This window comes from Ammospiza caudacuta, chromosome 20 (genome assembly GCF_027887145.1).
Source record: "Ammospiza caudacuta isolate bAmmCau1 chromosome 20, bAmmCau1.pri, whole genome shotgun sequence".
Taxonomy (NCBI): Eukaryota; Metazoa; Chordata; class Aves; order Passeriformes; family Passerellidae; genus Ammospiza; species Ammospiza caudacuta.
This window is the reverse complement of record NC_080612.1, coordinates 9,750,058-9,759,693: the sequence shown is the minus strand read 5'-3', so window position 1 is coordinate 9,759,693 and position 9,636 is coordinate 9,750,058. Positions and strand designations below refer to the sequence as shown.

At 48.6% G+C, this 9,636-nt stretch overlaps 1 protein-coding gene across 1 annotated transcript; it reads right to left on the bottom strand.

Annotated features, from left to right (window-relative positions):
* Positions 1–3,241: 3,241 nt before the first annotated feature.
* RFLNB (refilin B) lies at positions 3,242–9,636 on the bottom strand. Its single transcript, XM_058817702.1, has 3 exons — positions 9,432–9,636; positions 7,999–8,108; positions 3,242–5,945 (listed from the first exon to the last, which is right to left on the bottom strand). The coding sequence occupies exons 1-3, from the start codon at positions 9,633–9,635 to the stop codon at positions 5,615–5,617; spliced, it is 645 nt and encodes a 214-aa protein (XP_058673685.1). The 5' UTR covers position 9,636; the 3' UTR covers positions 3,242–5,614.

Genomic DNA, 9,636 nt, shown 5'->3' with positions numbered 1-9,636 from the left:
TCCAGGCTTGTCCCTGTGTCACCCTGCCCTGCAGAGCTGCCGGGAGCGAGGGAAGGCGCTGGCATGGAGGGAGGAGAGGGGCAGGGACACGGTGAGGAAGAGGAGGGGAAGGGCTGAAGGGAGATGGGGGGGAAGGCTCGGAGGGGAGGAAGCTGCAGAGGGGTCACAGGCAGGAGGGAGGCCACGCTGGGGCTGCTGAATTTCCTCCCCCTGCTCCCTGCAGGCCATTCCAGGGCTGCTGGGCAGCAGAGGGATGCGGGCAGGAGGAGGAGGAGGAGGAGGGAGCCGGGACCCCCTCCAGCTGCGGGCACGAAGCCACCAGGGGAGGAAGAAGCCACCACGCAGGAGTGCCACCAGTGCCACCACCGCCAGCACCAGGGCAGGTGAGAAAAAACAGCTTTTCCCAGGGAATCACCCGTGGTGATTTAAAACATTCTCCTGCCCTCTGTTTATACACAGATTTTCCTCTCTGGCTACAAATTGATCCCAGAGATGGAGCACATGTAACTACACCGAATAAGCAGTAGGAGGCAGAAGGCACCTGCCAGGGAGTTTAGAATTCCATAAACTGCCCGGGATTTGGGATGCTGTTCATATTTAGGGGATAATTAAATATTCACCCTTGCTCTGGGTTACAGTACTGATCTAACAGTGGGGGTGAGTGGTTGGTAAAACTACAGAAAAGGAAAGGTAATCCCAAAAATTTTCTGTGTAAAGGAATAATTCCATTCATTTCCACTATCTTAGTACAAAAAAGTGCCTGAAAGTTTCCAGAAATTGTACTATTAAAAAATTAAATCATATGGCTCACTGTATTAATAAATGGCAGCTTAAAAAAAAATCCCCAACAACTCAGAACAATTTCCTGCTAAAACTGAGTCAGGCAAACACAGTGAACTTGATGCCAGTGCAGAAGTGCTATTAATGCATTAACAGCTTCAATAAATACATTTTTACAGGTGTGACAATCCCTATGCTGGCCAATTGGAAAAATATCTATTTCCTACTTAAAAATAAGATTTTTGACCCATTACTACTTTTCCCGTAGATTTGGGGTTTTATTAAGGCACAGCAAGCCGTTGCCTCATTTTATTTTGGTTTAATGAAATAATCAGGAAAGTTCAGAGGCAACACTTACCTTTTTGCTAGCAGCATTTATCATTCCAACAGCAGAACAGCGCCACAAAAGCAGAAAGCAGCGGGCCCACTCCCCTCCAGCACTTCAAATCCCAACTCCTGGGAGGAACCCTGACTCAGCCCAAAGCTCTGCAGAGGGGAATGAGGAGGATGCAAAAATAAACGAGGCTGTAGCACCAGCTGGCAGCATTTTGGGTTCTGCTGGGGCAGGGGAAGGTCTCAGTGCTCAGCCGAGCCAAAGCCGCCGCTGGGATGGGGTTCTGCAGGATCCCCAGGCAGAGAGGGAAAGGCTGTGTGTTTATAGGAGGAAAAGGTATGAATTGTACATCCAGGAGCACTTCCCAGCTGCCAGGAATCCCCCACCCCTCCATGGCAGCAGCAGCAGGTAAAGGAGATTCCTGCAGTGATTATTTGCAAGAGCAAAAGTCGCTGTGCCCGAATGCTGATTGAGGGATTGCTGTGAACTGAATGCTGAAGGAGCCTCTGAGCTGCACCAGGGGTGTCACCCAAAATCCCAATAATTCCTGTATCCTAACAGTGGTTCCTCAATGTCTGTGTGGAGAAAAGGACATTGATATTTTACAAAACAAACCAACCTGTTAAAATATGGCTGCAACTCAAGACTGCATCAACAATTAGAAGTGCTCCTTTCTACACTGCGTTTGTGCTAATTATTGCTGTTGGTTTATTTACAAACAACACTGCTAAACTTTCCAGCTATTCACGTTGTACACAGCAGATTTGTGAGCAGATGAAGGATCAGACACCTTGTTTAGAGGCTGAAATGATTTCCAGGCACATGAACTTACCTTCCTTGAAACTGAGCGAGCTGCAAAGTCAGGATGGGAATCCAGCCCTCACCTCTTGGCTTTTGATCCAATTTTTGCTTTATTTTTGTAATAAAAATTCATTATCTCAGACCCTCAGATGTGACATTCTGGAGAAGCACATGTGAAAGGGAAACAGCACATGCAGAACAACAGGGCTTCCTTCTAACGCTAATTAGAAGTTCATTGGGCCAATGATTTAAAAATCACATGGAACAGCCTTGTACTCCCCAACTTCAAATTTTTATAGTAAAATAACGTTTTTCATACAGAGTGTCATGACAATTCTTAAGGAGAACAGCCCAGCCCTCGCTGAAGGAAGTATTTGAAAGTTAGGTGACATCTGAAAGTCTCCCCGAACTCCCCTGAAAGATACTGTGCTGACTTCTCAAATTTTTTCTTAATGGCTTTTTAAATCGACCCTTTTACACAGAATTGATGTTTATAAGTGGCTTTTCTCCTGTTTAATACTTCAAAACTCCAGGATACCCAAAAGCTCTCAGAGCCTTTTGCTGGAAGCAGCAGCTTTGCAGCAGCTCCACGGCTCCCCAGACCCCAATAATGTCATTACATGCAACTCTAGAGCTTCCACAAGCACATAACCAGATGAACAATAAAAAAGTAAGCAAAAAATCCCATTAGGAATTAATTAACTGATGTTCAATTACATCCATTCCTGCTCTGCCAGAGTCACTAACAAAATCAGCACGCCTGCAAAATGTGGAAAGGTTAAAAGAACAGATTAAGCATCCAGAAAACCACCAGAGCATTTCTCTCAACACAATAGCTTATAATCATCTCTTTTGGTTTTATAAAGTTTAATGCATAACACACTCTAATCTTATATTTATGCTGTGTTTACTAATGCATCTACATTTTAAAAATAAATTCCTGCCTGGTTAAATACATGTTATATTTGAAAGGGATTAGTTCTTCACTTGTAGGATATGCTGAAATTCATACCAGAAACTCTCTTTAAAAATAAAGCTGTACCAGATGAACAATTCAAACACATTAAGGAGAGGATTTTCAGCTGTCTTTAAAGAACTTTTTCAATGTCTTATTAAACTGACAAATCCACAACATTTGGTGGTGGTTTGGTTTTAAATATAGCAAGTTTTATATAGGAAACACCCTCCTAGAATATGTAAACAAAAATAGAAGAGAAAGGAGGGGAGCTGGGATTGGCAGGAAATATTATGTATTTATTTCTAAGTAACTACCACAATAAACACTGAAAAGCTTTGAATGAGAAATAAAGAGACTTCCCTGCAGGATGGTTTTCAGATCATTTATTACCAATAAAGTAAAAGACAAATTGAAAATCAGAAGGAGGGGGTGGGAAACATCACAGACACCAGAACACTTGCACAGAGCTAATCAGAGCTTCGCAAATGTTGGAACATAAATAATTTAAAAGGTATCTCTACCAATTAAAATATCCTTAAGAGGTACACATTAAGTTTGCTTGCTTTATAAAAATCAGGTGCTTTATCCTAAAACCGGAGCGTGAGGGGCATTTTGTGGGTTATTTCGCTTCTAACTGGGAACAGCTAATGGCTACAACTTAAAACAACCTCCTCTTAGATGTGCTCCAAGTGGATTCCTTGGGAGAGCATTTGTGGGAGCAATCCAGGGTCCGTGTTCTCCCAGAACCCTGTGCCCAGCAGCAGCAGGAGCAAACTGAGGGGAGCGAGGGATGGAGCAACCCAGCGAGCAGAGTGTGAAACCCCACGGGCTGTGGGGTGAGCTGGGCCTCCTGTTACAACACCAGCACATCCTGGGGCACACTTAGGGCACAATTGCATCATCTGTTTAAGACACATCTCCCCACTCTTGCAGCCTGAGACCAAAGTGTTTAAGAGTGAAGCTCTGAACTCCGGAGCGCTGCCTGCCCGGCCGTGTCCTCTCTCATCCTGGGATTGTTTTGGGAGTTGCCTCTTTGAGGCAAGTACCAAAGGTGAAGGATGTTCTTTGCTGAGCTAATAAATAAGTTAAAAAAACCCAACAACAACAATAAAAAAACCCCAAACCATACAAACTCACGGTTTCCTTCCTGCTGCACTCTTCATCTCCAGACTCCTTTCAGTTCCCAGGGATTCACTTCCACACCATCCATCACACTTGCACAAACACACGTTAAGCACAGCTCAAGAACAGCCTCCCGAGGCTGCCACTGACAAAACTCACCCCTGGGGCTGTGCACTGCCAAGTCCTCTTTAAAAGCTGCTCCAGGACTGGTGCTGCACACCCACACCTTGAGGGAGTTTTGGAACACGTGGGTGTCCAGCTCAGACAGGTCTATCAGGTGTTTCTGAGAGACTACACCACACAAAAAAACAGCACAACCCACGCTCCCCAAAGCAGATACTCTCCACACTACGCTCTGTCAACACAGGAAAAAAAATATCTGGGAAAACAAGGGAAACCTCTCTGTCTTATTTTCATCAAGGCACACGATAAACGAACGCACATAACAGCCAGACAGACTTTCATAGTATCTGAAGCTATTCCCTTTGGTCCCCAAACTCATCACACACTCAGGAGAGGTTTTTCAGCAGCCTGCAGACAGGCAGAGGCTGCCCCATCCCAGTGACGTCCCCAATCCCCAGGACACAGATTTATGCCATGACAAGCTCAGCTGGGAAGCAGAGCTACAGCTGTGGATTTTGTTATGCACCACAAACCTGCCTGTCCCTTGCTACTTTTACCTCCTCCCAACCCCACAATAGTGTCTCACACCCAATCCAGCACCTCCTTGGCCATTCTGGGTCTCTCTGTCCAACACTTAATCTGAATCTTGCTTTGGTTTACAGCTCCTTTAGTGCACGCAGCCTGTGTGGGCAAAAACAAGGCACTTGTGGTTTTCTACCTCCACATCACCAAGATCCCAACAGCACAGGGATAATTTCTGGCCTGGTATTCTCTCTTCTGTGCTGCAGGCACAGAAACACTTGTGTGTCACACAGAACACGGGCTCCTCATCACCCTAAGAACTGGAATCACACAATCCTGTCTCTGCTGCCTGGAGCTGCAGAAGCAGTTCATCCCCCACTCTGCTCAGAACTCCTCTTCTTCCCAATTTACACCTTCACACAAAATGTGAATGCCACGTTAACATTTTTGTACGTGTTAAAAGCAGAGTTCTGGGTTTTTTTCTGTTACCCTTTCCCAGCAATTGCCACGGGATGGTTCTTCTGGAGAAAACACGATCTAAACTGAAATGGCTGACAGCAATATATGTGACTACACAATGTGGTGGATCCTCTGCAAGAGAGCAAACTGCCCTTACTTTCTGCACATCACCAAAGCACCAAATGGATCTCCACCTACCAACCACTACCCCACACTCCTCCTTACCTGTCACCTTTTCCTCTGGGGGAAATCACTTCCCGTTGTTATTTTCACCTGATTACAGCGGGGAAGGGGAGGGAACCCGCGGCTTTCGGGAGGCGAAGAGCCAAGCCCCTCGCACTAAGTTACTTTCCCACAGAAAACCACGCTCGGGCTGCCGTGAGGCTTTAAAAGCAGGAATTAAGAGCTGAGAGAGAGGGTCTGTGCCTGTTTTTAGCAAATGGAGTCAGCACAGTACGTGAGGGGCGGATGGGAGCGAGAGGGGCGGCCGCCCTCAGCAGCCGTGCAGGCCGCGGTCAGCAGCCGTCCAGGCCGCACTCGGCGCTGAGGCACTCCGAGGTCTCCAGCTCCACGCTGGAGAGGAACCTGCGCGTGGCCTTGCGGCAGTTGTAGTCCAGCGTGGTGGTGTAGACAGTCTTGGCGTGCTTGGGGTAGATGATGGTGGTGCTGGTGAAGCGGCGGGGCCTGTGGCGCGGCTCGAAGCGCACCTCGGCCTTGTAGCTGCGCCACGAGCAGTTGGGCACGCAGACGATGGTCTGGCTGCACGAGGCCACGCTCAGCCCCACGGGCAGGTACACGTCGGCGATGAAGTGCTTCTCCGAGTCGTACCTCACCGAGGAGGTGTACCTGTGACAGAAAAGCCCAGGTTTATCATGGAATAATCAGGTAAAGTCATTGGGTTGAAAGAGATCTTTACGATTATCGAGTCCAACTCAGCCCCAACACCTCAGCTAAACCAAGTGCCACATCCAGTCTTGTTTTAAACACATCCAGGGATGGTGACTCTACCACCTCCCTGGGCACCTCATTCCAATATTTTATCACCCTTTCTGTAAAAAACTTTTTCCTAATACCCAACTTATATTTCCCTTGATGCAGCTTGAGACAATATCCTTTCGTTCTGTCAGCTGCTGCTTGGAGAAAGAGACCAACCCCACCTGACTGCAACCACTTTTCAGGGAGTTGTAAAGAGTCATAAGGTCACTTCTGAGTCTCCTCTTCTCCAGGCTGAACACCCCCAGCTCCCTCAGTTGTTCCTCACAGGGTTTGTGTTCCAAGCCCCTTACCAGCCTTGTTGCCCTCCTCTGGACAATCAAGCATCTCAACGTCCTTCCCAAACTGAGGGGCACAAAGAGCAATTACAGGGAGGAAGAAATAATTCTAATATAATTAGAATTACTAATTAGATAATTAATATAATTAGAATTACTAACTACAGCAGTGCAATTGTAGCTGGTAGCTAGGAGAGCATTTCTGTTGGAGACAAGCTCCAGTCACAGAAGCACAACCTTTAAACATTGTTGACCTCATCCATAGAAATAACTCTGTGTAGTGTCAGGTCAGTGATTCTTTAAAGGACAAGGTTTCATATTTGCATGAATGTGCTCTGCCATCAGCATGACTGATGAGATATTTGAGGTGGATGAAGCAGGGCTGAGGATGGGTTGCTGCAGGGGATTTGTGAGCTCTGCTCATGGGTTTTTGGGAAGAGGAGCTGTCAGGTACTGGAGTGGCTCCTCATCCCACCTCACACAGAACCATCTGCTGGTGTCTTACACATTCACAGGATGAGAAAAGAGCCTTATGTTAGCAGCATTCCCAGGATTATCACCACCCAGCCCAGCTGCCAGCACTACCAAAACTTCCTCTCAGCCCTAAGCTCTGAATGTACAAACCTCCTGCAAACTCCCAAACCCAGAGGCCTTGATCTACATTTAGGCTTGGCACACAAACATCCCAACTCCTCTGGGCTGGGAAGCACACGTTATCTCCTCAGCTTTTCTCTGCCAGGAATCACCCAGGAGTGCTTTGCTATCACCCCTGGCACGGGGCACTCTCTGAAGACAAACTCCTCAAGGTTCAGCTGGCAGGAAAACACTCCAGATTGCACACCCAAACCCTCTGTGCCTGGGTTGCAAAAGAAAGTTTTAATCTCCTTCACACTGAGACAACTCAGTTGGCTTTTCCACTAACTAAGGAGTTAACTGCCTCCAATTCCAGCCACAGCACAAGCTCCTTCCCCACACCAGGACATAATTCTCCCTACCCTCCCCTGCATTAGGCTTCCATTTGATTTTATCAGCCTTCCTCTAATTGCACAGTCATCAACTGGGAGCCTTCTTTTCTCATTACTGCAAATTGTGGTGTTCAAAGGAATAATTCACAGGCTGTGAAGTGATGCAGTGCATTAAAAAAAAAAAAAAGAATTATGCACTCCTCTGAATGTTAACATTTCTTTCAGTTCACACAACCAGCCACAGCTGTTAAGATAGAAAGTGCTTATTATAAAACCAGGAGGTTGAAAGAGCAACATTTCTTTCCCTTAATGAAACAGCCCTAGAAAGATCTTTGAAGGTCTTCCCTCATGATTGCCTCCTGGTTAATCAGCTCAAGGGCAACGTTTTGGAGCAGTGCAAGAAAGGAAAAGCAGGAGAGTAAAATGTAAGAAAGTCTTCCTGGAAAAATAACCAACCAAACAACCATATGGGTGGGATTAAAAGAGGCTGAACACTCCTTTAGCCTGTACAAATGTCCAGGTCCAGGAATGTACAGCTGCAGTGAACAATGGCTCTGCAAATAAATTAACTTGACTCACAGGCACTGATAAGGCCTAACTGCTCCTTCACAGGCTAACTCCTCTAACTCCCTCCAAAGGAGATGACTGTAAGACAATATTTACCTTATTTCCTTGGCTGGTAAAGGGTCAAACTCAACTCCTTCACCAAAGGATAAAGGACACAATCTTGGAGGGCAGCCGGAGAGAATGGGGCTGGGGGAGAACACGGAACTCTGCAAAAGAAATGCAAAATGTTTCATGTTACCATACTGTGGCACCTTTTATGTTACAATGCAGCACATTCTCAGGGAAACAGATTTATTTATCCCTTGGTAGGGAGATGTTGAGGTTCACATTTACGTGCAGGAGGATCTGCTGCACCAAGATGTGCTACAGGTGCATCCCTTAGGCCTGACTCCACACTGGTCTTAAGCATCCTAGAGGTGGCCAGGAGCATTTTTTGAAGACAAGGTCCTAACTTGTCTTCAGCAGCTTAATGCAGAGGAGCCACTCTGGGAAATGAGGGAGGACTGCAACCCCTCTGTGCAGTGTGGTCTGTTCCCTGCACGAACCCACAATCAAGTTATAACCAACATTTTTTGGTGTCTGAGGGTTCCCTCCTTGCTGAATTCACCCCATACCCCCACGGACAGACCACAGAGGAAATTACCACAGGGCACCTCACCATGAGCCACCTCCCTGCTCCACAGCTACGCCCTGGCTCCTGTTTGTGGGCATTAAATCCAACCTAATTCACACACCAAGTGTCGGGAGGGATTAACTCATTCCCGCCGAGAGGTGGGTGATTCACTGCCTGTCCCTGTGCTGCTCTCCTGACACCCAGCACCAGGAGCTGATACTGAATCCCACAGCCCGAGGAAACCAAAGCAGCCCTGGAGGATGGAACCCAACCCGCGTGTGCTTCTGGAGCCACCTCTGCACGTGTGTTTGCTATCGAGGGGCTGGGGGGCTGTGAGCATCTTTCCCTCCTATGGCTTTTTCCAATTCCACAGCAGCAACCCTGCAGAAAACGGATTTTCCCTCTACATCTGCAGTTTCCAAACTATTTGCACCAGCAGCTCCACATCCAAAAACTATTTGGTGAAAAAGCAAATTAACTGAAACCGCACTTTATGCACGATAAAGTTACTGCTCCGGGTCACTCGGGAATAACGGGAGCTCACTTTCCACAGGGATTTCCAAAGACGTGCTGCGATGCCAGGAGGGACAGGAGCTTCCCTTGCAGCCAGAGCTTTGTGAAAAGCCCCGACCACCCCGCTTCCCGGCGGGACCCTTCCCTCCCGCTGCAAACCTATTCCGGGACACCACAGCGGCCGGAGGGCTCGGTTAAAACGGAGAAAAACAGCGGGCGGTTCTTCCAGCCCATCCCAGGGCGACCAGACGCGGGTTCCTCCCTCCTTCCCCGCGGGATGCGCGGAGCAGCGCGGGGAGCTCCGGAGGGCAGCGGCCCCGCCGGGACCCCGCACCTGCCGTGGCGGCACCGGGGCTGCCGGTCCCGGAGGGTGCGGGCAGAGCGGCTCGGGGCCGGTACTCACCGCGGCGGAGGGCGCGGGCGGCTCGGGCTCCGGGAGCCCGTTGGCGGCGGCGCGGTCGGGGCTGCCCGACGAGAGCAGCCAGGGCGGCGGGGCCGGGCCGGGGCTGGGCGGCAGCCCGGAGTCGGGGCTGTCGAGGCCGGAGTCGCCCCGCTTCCTCATGTCCGGGAGGTCGGGCACCTCCCGCAGGCTGAGCCGCCCCACCATG